The 27,736-nt window shown below is 37.2% G+C and overlaps 1 protein-coding gene across 5 annotated transcripts in view; it reads right to left on the reverse strand.

The window, feature by feature from the left end:
- Positions 1-27,736, reverse strand: part of Stxbp6 (syntaxin binding protein 6) — a 246,577-nt gene that overhangs the window by 110,244 nt on the left and 108,597 nt on the right. Inside the window, exon 1 of one of the 5 annotated variants that reach the window (XM_071607797.1) lies at positions 12,125-12,210. The exons of the other annotated variants lie outside the window; for them this stretch is intronic. Coding sequence (XP_071463898.1) covers position 12,125 — 1 coding nt within the window. The 5' untranslated portion in view covers positions 12,126-12,210. Of the gene's footprint in view, positions 1-12,124; positions 12,211-27,736 lie in introns of those variants that run through there. 5 annotated transcript variants of the gene reach the window in all.

Below are 27,736 nucleotides of genomic sequence, written 5' to 3' on the forward strand. Positions count from 1 at the left end.
CAGCAAGTAGTGTTCAACAAGTAATTGTTAAAATCTCCTGTGACCATTTAACAACGTATAGGAGTTCACAATTTAGATGAACTTCTATCCATTTAAAAATCACATGTCTTATTTTAAGTGCACAATTTTCCCAAAGGCATAAACAACAATTTGTTAAAAGCACAAGATGACTTGGAATAGCCCCAGGTACAAGTGAATAAATGTGAGCACAATACATTAATGCCACTCAAAAGTGTGGGCCACAGACCATGCTATGTGGTATTGTTCTTCACACAAAAATTGAGATAGACTATTTACAGACTTTAATGGAATGTGGACAAAGTAATTTTATGTTAGTTGAATCTGATAATACTTTTAAAAAAATATGAACTTGTCTTATTTCATTTTTTTAGCAATTTATTTTATCCTATTTCACTATAGCATTGGTCTTTCACTACAGATTTTTCCAGAAGACAACACTAGATGAATTGAGACTTGAGGAGTTTTTTTGTTTTGGTACCAGGGATTGAACCCACGGGCTCTTAACCACTGAGCTGCATCCCAGCCCAGTTTTGTATTTTATTTAGAGATAGGGTCTCACTAAGTTGCTGAAGACCTCAATAAGTTGCTGAGGCTGGCTTTGAACTCATGATCCTCCTCCTTCAGCCTCCTGAGCCACTGGGATTACAGGCATGCGACACCACACCATGCAAGATGGGCGAGATCTGACGTCTTTTAATTTATATAATATCTTCTTTGCAATTCTGAGTTATATGCCCAATTTTAATGCTGCCAACACTTATAATGCCAGGAGATTGAGTGTAATTTCAGAATCATTAAATGGTTTGAAAGTCATGCTGAACAGGAGAATTTCCATTGAACATATTCTAACAAAAAATAGCAGTTCAACTATTCCATTTATTTTTTCATGGGCCAAACAGGAATTATCCCTTCTTTGCTGAAGGGCCACAGCCCTAGCAACATCAGCAAGGACCACTTAAAAAAGAATGGATTATCTTTGTTAGTGTCCAGGATTAACACTGAAAATAGAATGTCTGTAACCCCCATTGAGAACTGTAATTCAGGTATGTTGAGAGGAAGGGGAGGAAAAATCCATAAAGCAATTAGATTTCAAGGGGAATTTTTTAAACAGTCAATTTGAAAAGTGAATTGCTTTGCTATTATATATAATTTCCATGTTTAACCTCATGTTTTAAAGACATCAATTAAAAACAATGAGAGATGAAATCTTTAGGAGTCTTTGGAAAAACCCTGCTGCTACCTTGCTTCACATCTGAATAATCTCAAGAAACCTTGACCAAGGAAGGGGAAATGGGGTAAAGAGGTTGCCAGGATATGGAAAAAGATTGTTTCTCTCCAAGGAAGGGTGGGAAGGTCTGAGGATGTGGGGAAGGATTGGATAGGCAGGGTGGTGCTTCCCTTTCCTCTGTTACACCTTGTTTTTGATGTCCCTGTGTCACTATTCAGCAATTCAGGCTTTCTGAATTATGCATCATCTTTTACTGTCATTTGATGATAGATACTAAAATTGGTATCAGAAAAAATGCCACTATGATATGAGAAATTAAGTTATTTAAAATTAATTTCTCGTGGATTTTATCTTACAGGTACCTTCATCTCCGGTGGCTGAGGTCAACGTATTTCTAATTAATCATTTGTCATCCCAGGATTATCTTCCAAGTTTGGGTCAGGAAATATATTTTAAAGTGGTTGTTGGTTGTGCTTATTTTTAGTATGACAGATTAATACCATTTTGTTATTAATATGCACAGCACCATCTTACATATTCTCAATCACAAGACTGAGATGTGATATTTGAATCTTAAGGGGAGAGCTTTTTGTTTTCTTTTTTTAAACAAACTTCAAAATGTTACTAATGTAATGATTTCTATACTGTCCTTAATAAGTCAAAGGAAGAAAAATCAATGATCTTGTGACAATAACAAACCTTCAAAGACAGGCTTACTATATTGTCCTCCCTGTTCCTACCTCAATTAAGAGACCATATGTGACTATCCTCTGTGCCAGCACCCCCCCCCACTACTCCCTCCAACATTCCTTGTGTGGACGCTATTCACTCTCCTCAGATGTTTATCCTTTCCTTTGTCTATCTGTTGTCACAAAGACTCTCCCCTTTTTAAACTTCTGCATTTAAAATTCACATTAGAAGAGGGATGTATGAATAATTTTCTGATGAAGGTTTGTAATGATGGATCAAGATTTATGAGCTTGCATGATAGCATTTCAGTTTTTCACTCATATGTTTCCAAAGGATGTAGCTCTTAGCTTAACAGTTTTTGCTCATTTTCAGCAAATTATTTTCTTGACTGTTTCAAATACACAAGTGTCAGGCAGCAGAATTTCTGTGAAGCAAAACATTAGTCTCCCTCAGCTTTCACCATTGTTATCCAAAGTTATTTATCATGAAGTTTGGGTCAACACTGTCTTTTTCAAGGAGCAAGAGAGGCATCACAGATGAGTACAATTTTTCATGTTTTACAGAACTTAACAAAAACACAGTTGCATTTCACATCATTACTATCCGTAGGGGTCAGACTTGGAGCTCCTGGAATCCCTGTAACAACCTCAACAGAGATAGAACAAAAATTATTACACTGAGATAAAAGAACAAATGAGATGGCTTTGCAAATTCTTTCATTTCAACTATGGTTCAGAACTATACTCTGATCTATTCCTCCTGGTAGTGGTAGAAGTGAGGTTTCCAAGAGCCATTGCTCTTGATGCTCTGCTGAGTTACACAGATTCTACACACATACTAAAGAGTTCAGATTCCTTCACTATTAAAACAAGAGACAACTATTACTATTACTTTTGTGACTACTGTTACTATTGTATTTCATCTTAAGCTGACCACCATAAGGCACTGGTTCTTAATTACCAAGAGCAACACATTAGGTAAATCATTTGGATTTTTAAATATAGACCAGTAAGAGGCCCATGAACCATCCTTAAAGAAATAAGGTCTCTGGTGATAATGAATCCTGGGGGTAATCTGGGAAGTGCTTAATTTTGGTGACATTCTAAATCAGACCTATGCTACTTCCCACGGTCATCCTGTCATAGATAAATAGGATGATATAGAGCCATCCCTGACTTAAGGACAAATGAGAAAAAAAAATCTTCTTGGGAAGCATAACATAAAGACACTAGTGAATGAGGAAGAAAATGCAATGTGACCCTGGTATACACGATTATTTCTGGGGAACTAAGGAGTTGAGCAGAGTAGAGAGGTAAGTTAATACCAAAATCTTTGTTTAGCATTATTCCTAATCATAGCAACTCTTATGATGATTTTTTGTAGAAAAACACTGGACCATCAGAAATGAAAGAAACTGAAGGAAAAGATGACAAAATGGTTTTGAGTAAAAGTATCCTTGGTATCCTATATTTTGCAAACTTTTTAACAAGGTACTAGCAACCCACATGGGAACAGAAGCTTATGACACATTGTTCACTGCAGAGAACTGAGAGAAAAGGCTGTCACCATTACAGCAGGTTCTAAATGTGCAGCAGAGCTTCAGCAACAGCCTGCCCAGGCCCCAGGAGCATCCTAAGGATCTGAATATAATCTCCTGGGGGTTCACATTTCAATTAGAAATTAACTGCATTTCCATACTGGAGAAACTGGATTTCACATGCAAAAGAATGAAGCTGGACACCTACAAATTTACACAAAATGAATCAAAGACCTAAACAGATGAAGAAGAGATGAAACTTGTAAAATCTTAGAAAAAGACATAGACACAAACTGTTGTGACTTCTGATTAGTTTCTTAGATATGCTTCTATAAACACAAGAGATAAAAGAAAAAAATAGATTAATTGGACTTTATCAAAATTAAAAACTCTGATTACAGCCTACAGAATGGAAGAAGATATTTACTAACCACATATCTGATAAAGGTCTTGTATCCAGAATATATAAATTAAAAATAGTAAAAAAATAATTTAAAAAATGGACAGAGGACATGAATAGACATTTCTACAAAGAAGATATATGAATGGCTAATGAGCACTTGAAAAGAAGCTTAATGCCATTAGTTTCTAGGAAAATTCAAATCAAAACCCCAATGAGATCCATCTGACATCCACTAGAATGTCTAAAATCAAAAGGACAGTGTTGGTAAGGATGAGGGAAATGGAAATACTGCTATTGGGGAATGTAAAGTGGTGCAGACACTTAGAAAACGGTCTGGCAGTTCCTCCAAAAGTTATCCATTCAGTTATCACATGACCCAGCAATTTGACTCCTACATAAATAAATACTCAAGAAGAATGAAGACATATGTCAACACAAATACTCTGAAAACAATATTCATAGCAGCATTACTCATAAAAGCCAATAAGTGGAAACTACCCTGTATTAGTTTTCTGTTGCAGCTGTAACTAATTACCATAAACTGAAACAATACAAATTTATATGACAGTTCTTTAGGTCTCACTCCATACTTTTTGTAGCTCCTAGACGCCACCTGCATTCCTCGATTCATGATCCCCTTCCCCTACTTTCAAAGCCAGCAGTGATGCATCTCTTTGATCCTTCTTCCACAGGTGCAAAAGGCTCTCCACCTTTATGGACTCATATTATTAGAGGAGGCCCACTAGATAATCCAGTATAATCCCCTTAAGTGGTGGTCTGCTTATTTAAAGACATCTGCAAAGTTCCTTTTGCCATGCAAAGTAAGGTATATTACAATTCCAAGATTAGGACACGGTCATTTTAGGGAACCATTATTCTGCCTGCCACAAAAGCAGATTGGCTATTGGATAAACAAAATGTAATCTATTCCTATAATTAACAAGTTTTTATTCTGCAATAAAAATGAATGAAGTATTGATACATACTACAACATGGATGACCTTTTAGAACATTATACTAAGTGCAAGAGGCCAATCACAAAACACTATGATTTCATATATATAAAATATCCAGGATAGGTAAATCCATAGTGATAAAAAATAGATTAATAGCTTCCAAGGGCTAAGGTTGGGGGTGTATATGATAACAGTTGTGACTTTTTGTGTATGTGGGAGGGGACATACATAAAAAAAGTAGTGAAGTTTGCACAAGTCCATGCATATACTAATAACACTGAATTATATACTCTAAATGGTTGAACTCTATGTATATGAATTATATTTAATAAAGCTATTCTTCCAGTGAATGAGGGTAAGAGGACACAGAAATAACCCACGGTGGTTTCAGTTAAATATGGTATAAATTTTAGTTAAAATACAATACAAACCTAAAATCATTGTTGAAGGAGCTTGAATTACGGGGCATTCATGATTAAGGAAGTCACTGACATTCATAAGATTCATGAAAACATTTAATTTTAAAAAGAGGTGATTATTCTTCAAAACAAAAAGTTAATTGCAATCAGGGATGTCTGACAAAGGGACAAATCTTTGTTTAGTTGGTGAAATGGAAGAACAGGAAAACTGTTTCATTTAACAAAATATTCTAGAACTGGCAGTCTGACAAGTAGGTTAGCAGTAAGGATTTATATACTCAATACAATGTCGTACCATGATGGAGACATAATTGACATAAGTCTGGTTCCTTCCTTTTACCATTAAAGCAGTATAGCAGGCGGCCAGCATACTCTCACCCTAGAACAAGCCCAGAGCATGAGTGTGGGAAAAGCAACATTGCAGCATATTATGCGTAAGTCATGGATTGCAAATAGCTGCTCTAAACGTGTGGCTTCAATATGTTATCTGTTCTCTTTAGATATGCATGACATTAGAGTGTATTTTGACATATTATACAAACGTGGAGCATAACTTATTCTAGAAGCTTCAATTTTATTCTAAACTATATTCAAGGGAAAGGAACTCTTCCCTGAGTGCACTATTAAATAATGAATGTTTTCCTACATTTCATTACCTAAGAAGTAGTCTAAACTATGAATCTACTTTTTATCTCTATGGATTTACCTATTCTTGGCATTTCATATGTATGGAATCCTATAGCCTTTTATGATTGGCTTCTTTTGTTTAGAATTATGTTCTGAAAAGCCATCCATGCTTTAGTATGAATCAGTACTTCATTCCTCTTTATTGAAGAATAATAGCAGATTAATTATATAAATAGACTACCTTTTATTTATTCCTCAGTTGATGAACATGAGTTTGTGGTAGGCAGAATAATGATTTCAAAAAATTCCCTCATGTTGGCATGAGCTTCTACGCTGGGGAGGCACAAGAAAAGTAGGTACTTTGAATCTAAGAGTGTGTTCAAGATTAAAATCGTATGGTTGTCATGACAGAGGCTCTGGGAAACAGGGTCTCACACATCCGTACCTGACTTCCTCCTTCCCCAGGCGCCCAGCACTCAGGGTGAGATGTGTCAGAGCTGCCCTAGTTGCCTGTCTTATGCAATAGGCACAACATGGAGTTCAGCACACACAGAAATCAGGTACTTTCAGGGCAATTTCTGTCTAAGATGCTTAAAATAATCTCATTACCAGAACTCATTCTGGCATGGGTAACTACAAGATTGTTTAAAGAGATGGAGGAAAAGTTTCTAGGAAAAGAACAATTCCCATACCAAAAAAAAGCATTGGTAGGGGCTGGGTATGTGGCTCAGTGGTAGAGCACTCACGTAGCATGTATAAGACCCTGGGTTCCACCACCAGCACTGCAATGTTAAACAAACAAAGACAGAAATATGTAGTGTTTCATTTCCTAATTCTTCACTTTTTTTTTCCCTGTGGTACTGGGGATTGAACCCAGGGGTGCTCTACCACTAAGCTACACCCTAGGTCCTTTTTAAGACAGGTTCTTGCTAACTTGCTGAGGTTGGCCTTGAACTTGTGATCCTCCTGTGTCAGCCTCCCAAGTCACTAGGATCATATGTGCACACTACCACACCTGGTTAAAACATTTGGGATATTTTGACAACTAAAGAATAAATTAAAAAAAAATTTAAATTTACCTTTAGGGTTCAGATTATTTTTTAAAAAAATCTTTCTCTTTAGCAAGATTTAAAGAAGTTTTTTTTTTTTTTTTTTAATTAAATGAGCCACTATTCCTTTAGTATCTCAGATTTAATTCTTGCACTTGGGATCTTTGGATCCAGCAGGAATGATTTCATTCAATTTACAATTTTAACATATCTTTGAGTATACTTCACACCTGTGATTCTGCCTCATACTCTTAATTTTCTTTTGTGAAAATACTGATTTTGTTAATTAAATAAATACTTACTTGTTAGCAGAAACATCACTGGGAGAAGGTAAGGTGCACGGGTAAGCATATTCCCATGTGTACTTACCTATGGATGATGTGGGTGGCCGACAGGAGTTAATTTCTTATACAATTTTATTGCTTACAATACCCAAGAGTACTTTAACAAAATGTTAACAATAAGAGAGAAATAGCTGCCTAGATGGCAGGATCTAAGAGAAGAAAGTTAGGTCAAATTGAAAACTACAGAAGCTTCATTTGTACCCTACCAAAGAATTTAAAGTCAAATAAGAGGAAAAGTTTAGTTTTCCAGAATTTTTAATATCTAGAAACCTTAAAATGCTATTGTGATTCCTATATGTAGCTTTCAGTCTTTCTAATTAAAGGAAAAGAACATCAAACAGTATCTAGTGTGTCAATGCACCATCAAACAGATTGATCTTTTTCCCTTCCTTTTCATTTTTATTATGTTTAAACTCTCTCAGACACTAGGAAGCTTCTTTACCTCTCTTTATTCATAAAATGGTCTTGAAGCTCACCAGGGTATTTGGTCCTGTCATTCAGAACACAAAGCAAGAATTGGAGCTCAAAACTCAAAACCCTGTAGTATAGTTTAAGGTCTGCTATAGTGATGCCACCTGCTTCAATCTTCCTGCTAAGGATTACTTTAGCTATTCTGGGTCTCTTATTTTTCCAGATGAATTTCCTGACTGTATTTTTCTATTTCTATGAGGAATGCTATTGGGATTTTGATCAGAATTGCATTAAATCTGTACAGTGTTTTTGGTACTATGGTCATTTTGATAATATTAATTCTGCCTATCCAAGAGCAAGGTAGATCTTTCCAACTTCTAAGGTCTTCTTTGATTTCTTTCTTTAGGGTTCTATATATATATTTTTTTTTAACAGATAAAGCTTGTTTTTATTTCAACAATAAGTGTTGGCGAGGATGTGGGGGAAAAGGCACACTCATACATTGCTGGTGGGACTGAAAATTGGTGCAGCCAATATAGAAAGCAGTATGGAGATTTCTTGGAAAACTGGGAATGGAACCACCATTTGACCCAGCTATCCCTCTCCTCAGTCTATACCCAAAGAACTTCAAAACAACATACTACAAGGACACAGCCACATCAATGTTTATAGCAGAAAATTCACAATAGCTAAACTGTGGAATCAACCTAGATGCCCTTCAGTAGATGAATGGATTAAAAAAATGTGGCATTTATACACAACGGAATATTACTCAGCAATAAAAGAAAATAAAATCATGGCATTTGCAGGTAAATGGATGGAGTTGGAGGACATAATGCTAAGTGAAGTTAGCCAATCCCAAAAAATCAAATGCTGAATGTTTTCTCTGATATAAGGAGGCTGATTCATAGTGGGATAGGGAGGGGGAGCATGGGAGGAATAGAGGAATCCTAGATAGGGCAGAGGGGTGGGAAAGGAAGGGAGTGCGGAGGGGGTTAGAAATGATGGTGGAATGTGATGGTCATCATTATCCAAAGTACACGTATAAATACGCGAATTGGTGTGAATATATTTTGTATACAATCAGAGATATGAAAAATTGGGCTCTGTATGTGTAATATGAATTGTAATGCATTCCACTGTCATATCTAAATTTTAAAAAATTAATTTAAAAAAAACCCTCAAAACCCATTTGGAGGAAGGTGTGTGAATGTACTTATATTTGTATATGAAATCACTTTAAGATGTCTAAGATGTGGCCATTTTCAAAAATAACAAGAATATCATTCATAATTTTTTTAATCATTCTTTTCTGTTGGTTTAAAACAAAAATTCTCAACCATTTTAACGTCTGATCAATACTACTTAACATTTTCTCTTTCTCACTTCCTACAAGTTGAGGGTATTCCTCAGAAGGCCTTGTGGGCCTCCTGCTGGAGATGATTTAACTATCCTTCTAGTTTGATGAGAATGAGACTCAAGGCTCATGAGCAACTCAACAAGACTCAGAACACTTTACTTGAATGGGAAAAATTCTGCTAGCTGGCAAGGCCTCCGCCCTGTGGAGCCTCAGGACCCCCCAGCAGACCTTAACAAGTCTGGTTTCCATGTTCATCTGCTTCCATCTCCAGCATCTCTTCAAGTTCACATTCTTCAAGCCCCTAAACCAACTTTTCAGTCTCTTGTCTTTCATATCCATGTCCATACATCTAACCTTCCCCAATGTATGATGAACGGTTTGCCAAGCAACTCCTGTTCCCAACTAGAGACTGTTCTTCCCTATGAATGTGTTTCACTTGTTTTTTTGGGAAACAGGAAGACAAGGTCAGCTAATGGCACCACATGACATGATGCAAACAAGATCTGTGTGTGCCTGGATGGCTGACTCTGTAACAGACACAGGCACCATCCACAAGGGTTTGATATTCCCTAAGTTAGGCTTTAGAGTTACGTGTGAACTTTAGTAACAGCTACTTAGTAAAGCAAGTTGTGCAATCTCTTCAAGTCTTGTTTATGTCATCTAAACAGAAATAACACCTTACCTCCCAGGGATGTAGTGAAGATTCAGAGAAATATTTGTAAAATTTTAATTAATACAATATCATGTTATTATTTTACTATTGATAGATAATTAAGTTCAAGTTTTCAATATTACAAATAATAGTGTCCTGAACACTCTTTCATGTTTCCTTAAGAGCATGCCAGTTTCTCTGGAGTCTAAGTAAGTAGCCAAACTCTATCAGCACATCTTGGACATTAGATGCTGTTGACAAATAGTTCTTCAAAGCACATTGCAAATAAGTGAACTCACAGATTCTAGGTACTGAGGATCAGAATATTTCCTGCCATTGCTAGGGAAATTAAAAAAGAGTAATTCCATTTAAGGCACAGAGGCAAAAACAACCAACTTAATAATGGCCAGAAAACACATGTAAGAGAATGTCACAGGCATTCATGAAGATACCTCCAGTCATGGTGGGGGAAGGGAAGTTCCAACTTGTCCAGTCCTGCAGCTGCCCTGTCCAGAGAGGTACCTACATAAGGGGTCTTGGCATCTCTCCAGTCAGATACTTCTCAACTCCGAGGGCTGAGTCATTCTCAAAAACCAGCAACTCCACTTTTAAGGATTAATAAGAGCATAAATATGGATCAATCAAAAGAGTAGCAATTGCTTAATTAATTGACTTTGGAAAACTACTGAATAAGCTTGCATAATAGGCTTTTGAAGTATTTTATAATATGCAAATATCCTCTAGAAATAAATTTTATAATCTCCACCCCTCCCCCACATTAACATAAGAAGGGAGAAGAATTCAACTACAGCCAAATTTTCTGATTTGCTTGGAAATTATTTCACAGCACAAAGAAAAAGGCATTTCACATTGACTGCCGAAAATTCCCTAAAATATATTACCTAAAAAACTGGAAAGGGGTAAATGTTTGAGTGGTTTGTAACTGTAAAACAAAGATGGGATGGTATTGTTGAAACGGAAATATTTATGCAGTGAGGACTCTGACATGTTTCCAAATACCTCTCCTCTACTGGCTGCCTAGTTTTATTTAATTTTTGGCCAGGGGATTCATGCTTCAGTCAACTTTTCTTCTTTGTATAAACAAACAAGCATTTATCTAATTTCCAACCAGTCTAGCAAAGTTCTGGTGGAAAAGGGGAAGGATCTTGCTAAAAGGAGCAGAACACTATAGGAATCACAGGAAGGCAATAAAAATCAGGATGAGAAGTATGGGGCTATTAGGAGAGATGAAAAGACTTTCCCAAACTGCTTCTCTGGATATCTCTGGACTTGCCACATCGCTCCGACTAATCATATGGAGAGTTTTGTACTATGGAGGAATGGCATAAAGTTAGTCGTTAATCAGGTCTTTCATTTTGGCCAAACAATAATTCATAATAAGGAGTCAGTTTCTTGGGAGTATAAGTAGCCAAACCCTATCAGCACATAAATGAATGAATTTTGATATGTATGTTTATTTCATATACTTATTCATATATATTTCATATATTTATTTCATATATTTATTCCCTGTGAAAACTGAGGAAAAACATAGTCCTATCAACTCCATCAGTACACTGCTATCATTGTTTTGTGTTTGTGGAAAACATTTGCATCTATAGCTGGACAGTAAATTTGTAAATAAAAGTCAGGAATTATGAACTTAAAATATTTCTAATGCAGAAGTTGGTAATTTTTCAACTAAGAGAGTTCAGTATAGTGGTTAAGAACAATTGTGAAGCCAGGTTGCTCAGGACCCATGCCAGCCTGCAGCTCCTGCCTATGTGCATGTGGGCCAGTTCCTTACCCTCTGTGAGCCTGGCTGCTCATCTGTGAAAGAGAAGCAGCAACAATACCTGTGTGAGTGGGATGTCCTAAGGATCAAATGAATTGAGATACAGGCAACACTGAGAACAGTACCCTGAAAAGGACGAGGGGTGCAATATAAATTTTAGCCCCTACGGGTCTTTATTTTAAATAAAATTTCCAATTGCTACTAGCCAAGGTTAGCACCCTAATTTCAAAATAATGAAATGGACTTCAAATCTTTTGGTGGACAAAAACAAGTAGAACCATGTATACAGAATATTCTCATTAAAATTCAGAGGTGTGACCGGGTATGGTGGGGCACTCCTGTAATCCCAGTGGCTCCGGAGGCTGAGGTAGGAGGATTGAGAGCTCAAAGCCAGCAACAGTGCAGCACAAAACAACTGAGTGAGACCCTGTCTCTAAATAAAATACAAAAATGGTCTGGGGATGTGACTCAGTTATTGAGTGCCCTCGAGTTCAATCCCTGGTACCCAAAAAAAAAAAAAAAAAAAAAATCAGAGATGTGAAGAGACCATAATGGATGACCACATAGTGTTGTTCTTATACTACAAGTAGGGTATGCTGTCATAGCTATTCAATTAGGCAATTGTAACTTACTTGTCAAAGGAGGACGTTTCTGAATGCAGTACTCTTGTGTTGTGAGGGAGGGAGGATTTTCTGTAGCTTCCACACTGGCCCACCCTGTCCCACCCTCCTGGCCAAGTGATCCACCTTTCCCTCAAATATTAATCCTGAGCTCTCAGTGGCTGAGGCTGTTTCCTCCTTGGCCTCTGGGCTGGGTTAACATCCTTTTGAAATAGAGTCAAGTGGAACAAGCAACGCTATTTTTTCATGTTATCTATAATTGCCAAAGGCAGAACATATTTATGCTCAAAATCCTTTAAGAACCCTAGGAGTGATATTGCCCAAATCTTGATTTGCTGAGAGAGTTTTTGTAACTATCATACTTTGAAATAACCTTTTCCTAAAGACATCTTCAAAAAGCAGTTTATTTATTTTCTAAATCACCTCTGACGCTGTCCTTTTCCCTGTTTTTGTGCTGCAACAGACTCCTGGTCTCCATGTCCTTCGTCCAAGGAATGGATTGCAGCTGTGTTCCTTTGGGTGACATTAGCAGAAATGTCAACCAGATATGTCTGGTGCTTATTTTTCTTTATTATAGTTCTCCCCTCTCTTCAGTGGGCTATGTTAACATTTGAAGGAAAATATTTCCAAACCTTTGTGTCTGCAACTTTAATGAAAAGGTGTTCTTCTCAGTTTTGGAGAACATACAATCATTCAGGGATTTAATTCTCATTAATCTTAGTTTACGCACAGACAGCCTTTGAATTACTTTCTGGTGGTGTTATACCTCTGCACACAGAGGCAAGTGAGTTGGGGGAAGGAAGAGGAGACAATAGGAAATTGAAACAGAGGTGCCCTCAGATACCCTATCACAAAATAGTCCTCCAGAATTGAGAATAATAAATCCCTAATTAGATTGATCTGTCAGCCTTCATCTTTTTACTTTCCTTAGGAAACCAAGCCTAATCAATCAATCTATCTGTTTACATTATTAAAAACTGGAAATAGAAAAAAACTGTACAGTTATATAGAGGACCAAGAGAGTCCAGCCTGCAGCACTGCCATGGAAAGAACTGGAAAGCAGGGAGAGAATATTCTAGAATATAGAAAGATTTCAACTTAGCTCTCATTAACCTTACTTCCTGTCAATGTTTCTAAGCAGGCATCCTCCCCATTTGCTTTGTTGTTTTTTTTCTTTTAATTTTTGTTTTTATTCTCATCACAGACATATGCTAAGCTATTCATTTACAATTTTAATAGTGTCTCTAGATCATAAACCCATTATTTCTTCTCCTATTAGCTTATTAGTCTATTAACAACTTCACGCTGTGAAAACAAATTAGAATTGGATAACCTACCCAGTTTTTGACACCACTTTCCAGCTCTTTAGCAATCGCTTCAGATACTGATAAACCTAAATATAGAAGCAAGAAACACATAGCTAAAATAATTTAGTATCTCAGTGATTAAAGCAAAAGCATGCAATCACTAGCTCAGAGCCTCTGAGCCAGCCTCGCAGCTGTCACATCTGATCATTGTTTATTTTGATTTATTCATTCCAAAGGTACATGAGACATGCACCCCAGAATTTAAATATTTCTAGTATTCTAGTACATGGGTATTAAGAAGAAAAGATTGTTTTTAGTTTATTAAAATTCACTGAAAAATAAAAACAATTCTGAATATCAATCCAGGTGGGTCCCTTGGGTTGGAAATTTCCATTAAAATTCAAAAAGCATTAAATTTTAAAAAAAGAACAGTATGACATTGCACAAGACCAAGAGATGACAGGAGATATTAGTTCAAAGTTCAGGAGAACAACTAAGGGAAACACACCCCTTATGCTTCAAACCTCATAGCTGAACCCAAGGGAAAAAAGGAATTAGCTCTCAAATAGCGGAGTTCTCAGGAGCCTTTCAATCTTCCAGTGCCACTGACACTTAACACTGGGATGGCAAGCACTTTCCATTCCATCTTCCCACACACAACACAGAGCTGGAGCTGCTTCACTCCTAAATTGCTTCAAGGTATGAAACACTCCAGCAAAAGGCCAGATTTCTGAAAGTCTCTGTAAGCTTAGGGCAATATACAGTCCAAACCATTCCCTTTCTGATAAAGTAAATTATTTTGTCTTTTACTACAGACTGCAGACATTTAAAGTAGTAGTTTGCAGTTCTAAAAAGCATTCATGCCCACGTCGGCAGTTTCAGGATGTTTTATTGTCAAACTTCCAAAGAAGCTAATAAACATTTGTCTGGATTCCCATTTATATTTTCAGTACCAAAAGAATACACAGCACAAACGGAATTTCTCCAAATTAGATATTTATATCGGCCACAAAATTTTATAGACTGAATCAGCTTTAAAGGGCCTAAGTAGAGAAATGACGTTCTTCCAAGCATGGGCAAGTGACCTCTACTTCACCCTGGGCATCATTCAATGGACTGGAGTGACCACTCTCAGGAAAACATGTTCTATTTAACTTCTTTCCCTTCCTACCCTATGATCCTGGCTCTTTGAAAAGGGTAGTCTGGTAGAAGAGGTAGCAGTGACAAATAACTAGCCTTCTAGAGAATCTAGAAAATATGTAGCCTCTTGATCACAAAGGAGCACTTCATTGTATTGAAGAAAGAACATGGAGGTGTCTCCTAGATGCCAGGCAGAGACTTTTACAGGTACTTCAGCAGACAAATATTCCCCAGGCCATAGGTAGAGAAATGTTTTATTTCATTAGATTTCTCCAAGACTTGCTGTGCTTCTGTGAGCACAGAACTAATCCACTTTGGGAAGTGAAATCCACTTTAAGCTGTGACGTATTCCTCAGATGGCTAATCACACCATTCTGAAAAATCACACATGACAAATTACACAGAGATAACTTGTTGGATCTCACTGTGTCTGCATTTTCCTAAAAATGAATAGAGGATTTTAGTACACTTTTAATTTGTTCACTGAACTTTTTAGTTTTAGAAGAAAAGTCACATTTCCCTACAAAAAATAAAGCCTATCTCTTACAACAGTCTTCACCACACATTTCTGTGACCATTGCATTGTGCTAGTTCCAGCAAAGCCTTTATGAACAGAAGGTTTAACTACCCACCATATTCTGAAAACTTTTTCATGATGATCTGTTAGGGAGAAAAATGCTCTGTGCTTTTTTTTCCTCTATGAACTAATTAATTCACTAAATAAGAACTAATATCAGTTCATGATGGTGGACTGAAAACACTAACCAGAAACTTCCTGCAATGTTTTACTGGGATACAGAGTACAGAAGAATTTATAAAATTACAATAGTATTGAAGTACATGGGCAAGAGTTGAGACATGTGTATGCAGGTAATAAGACCATAGAAGTTGGTTCTTTCATGAGAAAAATTTAAAACAGTTATTCCACTATATTTTAAAAATAATTTTTTAATAAAAGTAACTCAAGGAATTATCTGGAAGTATAAAAATTAATACCTTCTTGTTAAGCATGTACTGTATCTTTAGCCTAACCCTACCAAGATTAAAAAGTTAAATATTAAGGGTTATTTCCCATTTTCTTCCTTGTTCCTCTGAGCTTCCACAAACCTCCCTGATAGAGTTAGTCTTCGTTTTTAGAAAACAAAAAACATGTTTTAAAAGATTCATTCATTCCTAAATTCATTTCTTCATATTTAGAAAGCAACTACTGTGTTTCAGATTCTAGAGTGGAGCTGAGCAGGAACAAAGAAGTCTGAGACGCAGAAGATTCTGAAAGTCCCACCACTGGAAACTTCCTAAGGAGCACACAAAAGGCCTAGGTGCCAAAAAACAAGTTCAAAGTTCAAGAGGAATAAGAACAAAGAAGACAGAAGGAATGGCCAATTCAGACAACAGTATATGCATATACTGAGATGCTAATCTCTCACCAAAAAGCTTTGGTATTTTCAGGACTAATTTTGTTGCTAATATTATTATGCTTTATTTTTATTTATTTATTTTCTTCAGGCCATCCATTTTCATGCTTGGGAATTGGGAATTCTTTGTCAATCTAAGAACAATGTTCATCTAGCCTCACCTCAATGGGCTATCTCTACTAGAATATTTAGTTTCATTGAATACTGTAGAATATATGCTCATATGAAAAAAAATTATTGATTTACTTAGAAATTTGCAATTGTGTCTTATTTTATCAAAATTGGTCATATTCTTTTAATAAAATTATTCATATAAAACAAAATGTACAGAGTCCAATTAAAAGAAAATCCTCAATTCTATGTTGAAACTTATATTTTGAGGGAAATTAAGTGATCCTCCCAAGATTTAGGAACAAGAAATTTAATAACTATTGAACACCTAGATGAAGCAAACACAAAGAGACTAGGAGAATAGTAAATGCAAGGGGGAAAGAGACCAAAACTGAAGCCATGAGACAGACAATAGCAATGGAATACAAACACAATCACAAAAAAGACAGTTGATGTCTAAAGAAAAGAACCCAATGGAAACATAAAAGAATAAGATATATGATAGGAGAAAACGTCACTGAAATAAAAAAAAAAAGTAAACTTACACATTTGATAGAGTATATAGGTTAATATAAAGACATATTCTGGTTAAGCTGTTGAACCTAAAGTGTAAAGAAATAATTTTCCAACATTCTGAATGAATAAAAGTGAGTCATTTATCAATGGGGGAAAAACCAGACTGGCTCCAAGCTTCTCTCTGAGAGTTCAGTGACAGAAGCCAATGAAACAACTATAACAATGCAGGAGGAAGAAAGTTCAGACTTAAGTCACTGACAGTTTCATACGTGAGAGAACACAGGGATTAAGTGGAGCACCCTCGTCACTTCTTGACAATGGCACTGGAAATTCCAGAATGCAATCCAGCCTAGCACAAAGACTAAAGATTCCAATTGGAGAGGCTGTGGTTAAAGGATCTGGAACAAGCATCAAATCCATTAACATTCGGAACTAAGATCTAACAATTGGAGGAAGCATGTTTGAAGAACAGAATGCACATATTATAGTGCCTGACAAATTACAAATAATACAAGTAATAAAAGCCAAGAGGTATAGGAGGAAAAGCAGGAAGAAGTGTAATTATTTGTTTACAAAATCAATAAAGTCATTCTGTAAGACAAAATTCCTAAGGCAGGCTTTCTAAATCTTGATAAAGAACACCAAAAGTTGCTTTTAAGAATCTTAATCAATACTGAGATACTCCTTTTTTAAAAAAAACAAAAATCAAAAAATATTTTTGAAATATAAAATTAATACATTTCACACAGTTCTTAGCTCTCTCAGGGCAATAGGATGGGTGGGAAAAGGGTACAGAAAACCTCTACAGGAAACTGATTTTCCCACAGAGAAGCTGGCACCATCTAGAGATGTCTATTACAAAAGCTGGTATTATTCTAATATAGCACTGAATTAGTAAATGAGAAACTGAAAGGCCAGATGTAGGATCATTAAGCATACTCAGCTTCTCACAGCAACAAACCATTTTACCACAACGAATCCTGCAGGGCCTTCTAATTGGAGAAGGATTTTGTTGCACAACATTTATAATATAGGACTCTCCAAATTACAAAGAAATGAATTTAGAGTAATGGAGAAAAAAAGTAGAAAATAGAGGTAGAAATGAACTGAAAGATGAGCTGTCAAAACAAACAGAAACAGATGAAAAGCAAAATCCAGGAAAAAAATAAATTCATATATATGGTTAGTGTGAAAAACCTCAACAAAAATTAAGTCAAACTGAGGCAAAATAACATGAATTTAAACTGAAAAATAAAAGTGTGGCAACATGTGTGAAGAAAGAGTTGGGTGATGAAGTGAAATTCATAAAATCAGGATGAAAGGGCTTTGCGTATAAAATAAACATACTTTCTAAAAATATGATGTGAGTAAAAGTGTTCACAAAGAGTATAAAATTTCAACTTTCAGAGTGTACAATTAACTTGTAATTGAAGAATTATAATAAACTAAAATAGAATTATACTAGATTGCTTTTGCTTTGATGTCTTTTCTTGAAACCAGAGATTAGCCTCAAAAATTTTTCTTCTCAGATGTAGTATTGCTCTTGGAAATGGCCATCTTTTCCTGATGAACACACACCCCAAACAACTTAACATCCATACACAGAGCAGACAGAAATGATTTGGCAACTCTCATTCTATCTGCTTTCACAGGAGAGATCTAGCCTGAGAGTCCAGAACAAACAGGAGAAATATGAGAAAGTGCATAGAATCACAAAGCACATGTGACCTTCGTTTGGTTTAAAAGTATAACTTTAAGTTGGCTAAGAACAAATGTCTTTGAACTTAGCTTAACTTCTGTGTGTGAAGCTGGGGAGCTCCACTGCCTAGAGCCCCAACTCCGCCTCAATACTGACCATTTGTCATTTCAACACTATTGTTCTTCCGTCCCCCCCACACCACCCATCAAATGTGGCTCACAGGCAAAAGAACATGGGTGGATTGGTATTTAGGTCTGAGGGGATCCACATAAAGACCAGAGTGGCAAGTTCTTTGTATGATAAGTCACCAGTGCTACTTTCTGATAGAAGAGATCACAACTTAGCTTGTAGGAAGATGAAGAAATGTAAAAATATATCCACAGGGAGAGTATGAAGGAAAAAATAGTCTACTCACTTTGGGAAGGGCCTGATCTTATAGATTAGATTTCATCATACTCAAGTCACCATTGATTATTAAGATGTACTATTATTTATGTAACACTACGTAAGTAAAGAGACTACCAACTGTGACGCAATCCTTTTTTTTTTAATCACACATTTTCATTTTATACTTACTGAAAGAGCTCTTTTAGACTTAGACTTGTAGATCATGTTGCTCTGTTTCTAAGCCTTTTTACATACACTGAACAGCATAATCTTTTTGAAGACAGTTTACAGTGCAATTACACTCAACCTATTTCAGTTGAAGTGATGATAAGAGGAGCAGTTATGGACAATCTGCACAGGCAATCACAATTATGTCATGACCACCACCTGGCTAATAAGAATTTAAAGATGCCACAGATGCTAAGATGCATCCCAATTTCAGAGGTAGTAAAATGTAAGAACAAAACTTTGAAATATAGTGAAGTATTTTTTAATCACAGCTGATACACATTTTTAATGTGTTGTGCACACTTAGAAACATGAAGAACCTTAAGCAAATAATTTCTTGACTACGCTAATTTTAAATATTACTGCTTCTGACATTAAGCTTTATGGTCTATGTGTGCACATGAATGGAACCATTTGGTTGAAATAAAAGAAAATTATCTAGTACACTGAGATTTTCACAGATTTTGGTAATTGTGCTGCTATAAACATTGATGTGGCTGGGTCCCAGCAGTATGCTGTTTTTAAGTACTTTGGGTATAGACCAAGGAGAGGGAGAATTGGGTCGAATGGTGGTTCCATTCCCAATTTTCCAAGAAATCTCCATACTGCTTTCAATATTGGCTGCACCAATTTTTAGTCCCACCAGCAATGTATGAGTGTGCCTTTTCCCCCACATCCTCGCCAACACTTATTGTTGTTTATATAATAGCTGCCATTCTGACTGGAGTGAGGTGACAGAGTGGTTTTGGTTTGCATTTCTCTAATTGCTAGCAATAATGAGCATTTTTTCATATATTTGTTGATTGATTGTATATCATCTTCTGAGAAGTGTCTGTTCAGGTCCATTTATTGATTGGGTTATTTGTTTTATTGGTGCTTAGCTTTTTGAGTTCTTTATATACCCTAGAGATTAGTGCTCTATCTGATGTGAGAGGGGAAAAAAATTGCTCCTCTTCTGTAGGTTCTCTAGTCACCTTATTGTTTCTGCTGCTGTGAAGCAGCTTTTTAGTTTGAATCCATTCCATTTATTGATTCTTGATTTTAATTCTTGTGCCACAGGAGTCTTATTAAGGAAGTTGGGGCCTAATCCCACATGATGGAGATTAGACGCAGGGTCTCTGGTTTTATTCCTAAGTCCTTGACCCATCTTGAGTTGAGTTTTGTGCATGGTGAGAGATAAGGGTTTAATTTCATTTTGTCGAATATGGATTTTCAGTTTTCCCAGCACCATTTGTTGAAGAGGCTATCTTTTCTCCAATGCATGTTTTTTGGCACCTTTGTCTAATATAAGATAATTGTAATTTTGTGGGTTAGTCTCTGTGTCCTCTATTCTGTACCATTGGTTTACCTGTCTATTTTGGTGCCAATGCTGTTTTTGTTACTATTGCTCTGTAGTATAGTTTAAGGTCTGGTATAGTGATGTCACCTGTTTCGCTTTTCCTGCTAAGGATTGCTTTAGCTATTCTGGGTCTCTTATTTTTCCAGATGAATTTCATGACTGCTTTTTCTATTTCTATGAGGAATGCTATTGGGATTTTGATCAGAATTGCATTAAATCTGTATATTGCTTTTGGTACGATGGTCATTTTGATAATATTAATTCTGCCTATCCAAGAGCAAGGTAGATCTTTCCATCTTAAGCATTATGTGTAGAAAGAATTTTAGAACTGCCAATCAAAAGTCACTTAATACTTTGCCACTTTGCAAATGCAGCAAGCAACATGCTAATTAGGTGCAAAATTATACACATAAGTTCTGCTTGGCTTTATGTGAGGAAGAAAACAATTGATCTTATTTATCTATCACTGTATATATTGTACAAGACAATAGAAATCACATAAAACATAAGAAAAAAATTAAACAGAACCTGGTATTTGGCTATTTGAAGTGAAAATGTAGAATATGCCAGGATCACAGTAATTCCATTATTACATTGGTTTGTTTTTCTGTGGTTCTGGGGATTGAACCCAGGGGCATTCTACCACTAAGCTACATCCACATCCTTTTTTTTTTTGAGACAGTGTCTTTCTAAGTTGATGAAGCTGGCATCAAACTTGTTATCCTCCTACTGCCTCAGTCTCTCAGGCTGCTGGGATTACAGCATGTGCCACTGTGCCCAGCCTACCAGTGTTTTTTTTTTTTTTTAATATAGGAGCAGTATTAGCCAAAATGGATGAGCAGATGAATTCCAGGACAGATGCCCCATCAGATGCTGTCTTCTGGCCCACTTAAGCTTAGTATTGTTTATCTCCTGATATTTCCTTAATGACTAACCTACATTCATGCAAAGATTCAGCTTTTCATGAGATTTTACTTCTCCCTTCTTCAATAATTTATAATACTTGGCTATACTTAATACTTTATTCATGCTAAAAAAATAAAACCAACTCTAAGGTCCTGTATATTATACAGGTAGCCACTGCCCCTCTAATCAATTCTGAGCTTATAAATCAGTATCTAAACCAAATCCCTGTCCATATCTGAGGACCAGGGAAAGACGTTCTTTTGAATTTTAATAACACAAGACTAGATTGCATTGTAAGGAATGATGTTTGAATTTTAAAATACTGTTTATTTGTTCTAATGGGGGCAAGTCTGGTTTGTTCATGCTGGAATAGACCCGAAAGTGTCTCCATGATGACCCACCCCTGAAGCTTTCCCAAGGATCCTAAACATCAAGTCCTGTTCCCACTGGCTAGATGTTCTCATCTGAAAAGTCACTTTGCTGGTTTAAGGCACTTAACACATGTTCAACATGCTCAAATAAGCCCTGTCAGTGTGGATCAAAGAAGAAGGGTTGATATCCATGGGGGAAAAAGAGCGCTTAAGTGGCCAATTCCAGGAGCCAAAAGGTTCCCAAAATCCAGAACTAAAAAAGAAATTACATCAATACAAGGGATCAAAAAGCAGAAAAGAAATTCTAACTACATCTTGATATTCCATGAATAGAAACTAATTGTATTGCCTTTATTGGCCTTTATCTAAGTGGGTACAGTTGGTTTTTATCAAGCCAAATACCAAGAAGTTTAGCTGCAGTTACTGAATAACATTTACATCCTCTTGGGGTGCTCTGGTGGTGGAGGCAACAGACACCGCAGCCACAGACCAGATAGGCTTATGGAGTAACAGCGGCTCTTCGTGCCTTGCTGGCTTCTATTCTCATTGGGAGAGTCTTGACTCCAACCCTAGATGATCAGTTAGGCAAGCTGAAAGGCAGTGAGTTCCTCTGAAAACAACAGAGATAAATGAAAGAGTTAAGCAAAAGATTCGATTAGATGTGGTTACATAATATTTTCCCAAGAATATCTACACTGGGTTGCTTTTTCCCTTGGACTTCTAGTTTTGTTGGCCTAATCTGAGAGGTAAAAACTGGGGATTTTTTTATGTTCTATTAATGGTGATGGTCATCATCTCTAAATTGAGCTATCATGATATGGTTATTAATTGCTACTATGTGTATTTCATGCATACATTGAAACACTTGGAGATTTCAGACTGTTACTTTCCAACAGAAATGTGGACAACACTCATTTTATAACAGCCATATTAATAACTAGAAAGAGACAGATGACATAATCATGTATTTTATTTATCCCAATATGTAATAAACATAAAAGGTGATTGCATTATTTTACATTTTTTATTGTAGAAAAGCTTCAATATCTGGTATATATTCTAAACTTACAGCACGATTTAATTGGGATTAGTTTTAATTACAAGTGCTCAATAACCACATATAGCTAATGGCTATCATAAGAATAGCACAGTTCTCGACCTTCATAGAAAATAACAAAAAGAGATCTAGTCTACATCTTTAGCAAGAGGGGTTCCATTGCCTATTTGCCCAGTATCTTATTACAATGTTTCATCACTGACCTCCTGTTCTCAACTCCCCAATTCTTTTTAAAGAAAAAAATATATTCACATTTGTATAAAGCTGAAAAAAAGATGAAAGCTCTACAGATCGACTCTAGAAAGTGGACTGCCTCTCCATCCTGTTGGTGCCTAAAGCAGAACATCCAACTGAGGTAGAAAGGATGACTTTTACTAGGATGGTTCCCGGTATACAATATACCAACATATCTGATAATTTGAGAGAATGAAGAAAGATAGTTTCAGTTCCCAAACTCTTACTTTTCTATGGGTGCAGGAACTGTAGTTAGGAATATAATTACTGAAAGGGACAAGGCAAAAACTGCAGCTCTAAACTGTGATTATGCAAAGTCCACACTCCTACTGAAAGCACTCTGCCAGATGGCGGTTCCACAGGCAAGAAAACCAGGAAATGAGTGCATGGTCTTTAGCTTCCCTTTATCATCAGTCTATCATCTGAAGATCTTCATTATTACTCAGCCTGCTTGATGCTGGAAGAACCTTCTTTGACCAGTAAATACACTCACTGCAGATTGGTAAGAGCTTCAGGTCCATTTATATGCTGGTGCACGTTAGAGACCTGCTGACCTGAATGCAAACCTTTCAAAAATCATTCTTCCTTCCTCTTGCCAAAGCAACTTTCCCTCTCCTCTCTAATTCACCCATTGTCAACCCAAACAGACCTTTGAGTAGGGGGTCTACTATGGCAATTGAGAAGATGAAAAATTCAGCTATGAAATTTGACAACACAGCTAGTTTCTTTTGGTTTCATCCATTATTTCATCTGATATTACTGAGCAACTACACTGTGCCCGACCCCATGCTAGATATGTGTTTAAGAAGGTAATATATGGGGACTGGGGTTGAGGCTCAGTGGTAGAGCACTGCCTAGCACTTACGAGGCCCTGGGCTCAATCCTAAGCATCACATAAAAAAATAAACAAATAAAATAAAGATATTAAAAAATTTTTTTAAAAAGAAGGTAAGATATGGTCACTAACTTCAAAGTCCTGCCATCCAGTAGGACAGAAGGCAAGCCTAAACTGCAGAACATGTGATAAGGGCAATGATCAGGAGGCATAGGACACCTTGGGAGTACAGAGAAGGGATATCACTTCAGACTGAGGGCCTCATGCAGGCACCTGGAAAAAACAACATGTGAAATGAGGTTGGAAACGGACATCAAATTCAGCAGGGTGAAGCCGGTTATGGTTCCTCACACCTATAATCCCAGATACTCAAGTGACTGAGGCAGGAGGATCACAAAGTTGAGGTCAGCCTAAGCAAATTAGAAAGGTCCTTTCTCAGAATAAAAAACAAAAAGGACTGAGGATGTAGCTCAGTGGTAGAGTGCCCCTGTGTCAATTCGAAATACCCCTCTCCAAAAAATTCAGCAGGGTAAAGAAAAAGAAAATGTAATAAAAAAAAAAATGAAAGAATATGAAAGTTCATTAATCAATATGGCTGACACTGTGTGTGGGGATCCGAGAGAGAATGCCTAGAAATGTGGGTTTGGAGGATGAATAAAAAAGCAGTAGGAAGAAACCAGATCATTAGGGGTTTAAAAGTCTAGCCAAAGAATACTGACTTCTGTCCTGGGGCCAAGAAGAAGCAGACCCTGTACCTAACTAGCTATATCAGATTCACTGGCACACATTATCTAGCCACAAAGCCCAGCATCTGTTCTCACTTAGGCTCCTCCTGGCTCTCAGGGTTGTGTCAGGTAGTCCTCCACCTGGCCCACCCCCAACAGCTACTCCTAGGTATCTGCCCTTTTCTGCTCAATCTCCCCTCTTCCTCAACTCCCTCTACTTGAGAGAGTACCTCCATATGTATTTAACTCCAGGACCAACAGTAAGAGAGTGTCCCAGGGACTCACACAAGTGAAGCTTCCTTCAGTTTCTGAGGGCCTATGAGTAACTGGTACAGGGACGTACACAGGAGTGGCTAGCTGAATGCCCACGGGATGCCGTGAGGTGCATCTGTACAAGTTCCTTCCTGGCAAGTCTCTCTGGCTAATATGTTTGCTTCAATCCATTTTGTGTTTGAGAAACTGAGATTGTGAAGAGATTACCTACTGAGAATCTATTGCTGGGGACACATTCAACTTGTAAAGAGCAATGATTTAATGAGAATGCTGGATGGAGTTTGAGAAAAAATGAAGGGAAAGAAGAAAATTAGAAATCAACTCTTTACTAAATAGAGCTTATGCCTTTTTTTTTTTTTTTTTTTGGAAGGTGGGGGGTACCAGGGATTGAACTCAGGGCACTCAATCAATGAGTCACATCCACAGCCCTATTCTGTATTTTATTTAGAGACAGGGTCTCACCGAGTCACTTTTGCTGAGGCTAGCTTTGAACTTGCGATCCTTCTGCCTTAGCCTCCTGAGCCACTGGGATTACAGGTGGGCGCCACCTTCTCCAGTGAGCTTATATCATTTTTGAGCCCATCCATGGAGGTCTCTACACGAGCATTAGAAATGAGAACAAAGGTCAGGTGCTGTTGCAATGTGCCTATTATCTGAGCTATTTGGGAGGCTGTGACAAGAGGATCACAAATTTGAGGCAAGCCTAGGCAATTTAGCAAGACCCTGTCTCAAAAATTTCAACAGGCTAGGAATCTAGCTCAGAGGTAGAACACCACTGGGTTAAGTTCCCAGTAGAGAGAGACAGACAGACAGACAGAACAAAAGCATAAAAGTGGTGACATTTGAGCTTAATTTTTATCTGGGAAAATCAGAACCATATTTCAAAGCAGACTGAATTTCCAAATCCACACTGACAACAATTCCCATCTTGAGGTGGCAGACAACACCGAGGTCAGAATAGCTGGACAAGGTTCACACACAATGGGGAAAATGGGAAGGAGGTTTGTGGTATGGTTCACCACATTTGTCCTCACCACCTTCACAACTTCTGGGGCCACTCTTGGAGGGAGACAGTGTATTGTTCAGAAAACTGTCAACATGAAGCATAAATGGCAATCTCTCGTGTTCCTCTCAAGGATAATGAAATGGCCACAATCAAATGGCCAATTCTCTTGTCTCTATGCTTTGCCCACTGACAGTTTGATTTTGTATTCAGCATTTATTGAACACAACCACCTTTGATCTGAGGGCAGGTAGTGCTGTGAAGACCACAAAAAGAGCAAATCAATTACTCACAAGTGGCAGGCATCCTCACAAAAGATAATGGGGTGATTCATGCCCTTGGGCCCATTCCCAATGCCTCAGACCAATATCTAAGTGCATATTGATTTCCAAATTGATTGCAATGTAGCAGAAAAATCAAGATAGTACACTTACTGGTAGGCAGAAATGTACCAGAGCCCAGAGGAGAAAATAAATGAAAAGAAGAGTCATAAAAAAAACTCAAGTAAATTAGAATCAGTTCTTGAAGGTGAATCTCCTTTCAGAAAACTTGTATGCTCACTCTCCATGGGCTGGCAGGGTTAGTAATGTGCATCTTACCCAATATTCATTCTCCTCTTAGCAGAACCTTGATTTTTGTGGCAGTGGGGAACCTCAACTCAATCACAGCTAGGGGTGGCTGTGTGACAGAGTATGGGCCATGAAATGACTTGGAATTCTCTGGATTTCTAGGAGAACTCACTGGGAGCAGGCTGCCCCTTTAGCCCTCTGCCCATCTCCTCTTCCTGAACAGCAGGTGTGACCTCAGGTGGCCTACTACTCTTACTACCACAGGTAATCAGAGTCAGTAAGGTACACAGAGCAGCAAGGCAGAGGAGAAACCATCCTGGACTCCTATGGGGGCGGGGGGGGGGGGGGGCAGGTGGCGCAGACATACTCCTGATTTATTTAAGCCACCATTTATTCAGGTTTTCCATTAGGTGCAGCTGAACCCTAGCTGATAAATGATTTATTCTAAATGTTCCATGAGAATCAAATCCTTAAATTTTTACATCTTTCAGTTTTATATTCTTCATGACATTCAGTAATTAAATTCTGAATTCTTCTTTAAAAAGTATACTCAATGGAAACTGCCAGGTTTAGTACTGAAGTAAAGAAGGACATTTAAAAACGTAGTGATAATACAAATTATTTCTTCAGTTCTGAACCGAATATATCTAATAAAGTGTACTACTATGTAATTGGATTATAACATTCAAAAAGGAATAAAAATTTGTCTCAATGGTTAGAAAAATGTCTACATCCTAACCTTTAAATAAATCATTACAAATCTCTAACAGTAGGAGCTCTAGCTTTGACTCTAAAGTACCAAAGAACTAGAAATGAATACATATTTTCTAATTTAAAGAGGGTATTTTGATTATTCAAAATAGTTTCTTATTTATACAGTCATTAAAATTCATCTGTTGCTTTTTTGTGTTAAGCAAGGAATGTTGCTTAATGCCTTCCTTTCCCTCCTGATCAGAATAGAAAAAGAAATTATGGCTTGGGAGGTATTCTGTTGTTGTTTTGGGGGGTTTTATGCCCTGGGGTTCTCCATCTTTCTTTTTCCAGTAAAAAATTAGTTTCATTCTCAAGATGCCCATAGTAAGCAATAGCAAGAGGCTATTGATTCAAGAAACCAGGGTGTGAAAATAGGTTGATGATTTATTTTTTGACATGCAAAATTGAGGAATTCTGTTAAGCTCTACCATGACACAGGCTTCCTCCAGCATGGGCATGCAGGAATCAAGGAGAGCAGTAAATACTAAAATAATCTCCAACTGAGGCAGGAAAGGCAGAGGTAGAGAAACACAGTGAATATTCTTCATGCTTTAAAATCTCCAAGGAATAAAGCTCGAATTAAAGTTATTTTAGCCACATCAGGGTTGCACAGCCCTCACCCATCAGCATGTGCACACACAGCCAGCACTTTGTTGGGAGCACATGGGAAGCAGGAGGAGGGTTTCCTTTGAAGCCCACAGTGCTCCCCAGTGAAAACGAGAATGCCTTGAACAGACCTCACTGCACTGGGTGTTT

Source organism: Marmota flaviventris, chromosome 2 (genome assembly GCF_047511675.1).
Source record: "Marmota flaviventris isolate mMarFla1 chromosome 2, mMarFla1.hap1, whole genome shotgun sequence".
NCBI lineage: Eukaryota > Metazoa > Chordata > Mammalia > Rodentia > Sciuridae > Marmota > Marmota flaviventris.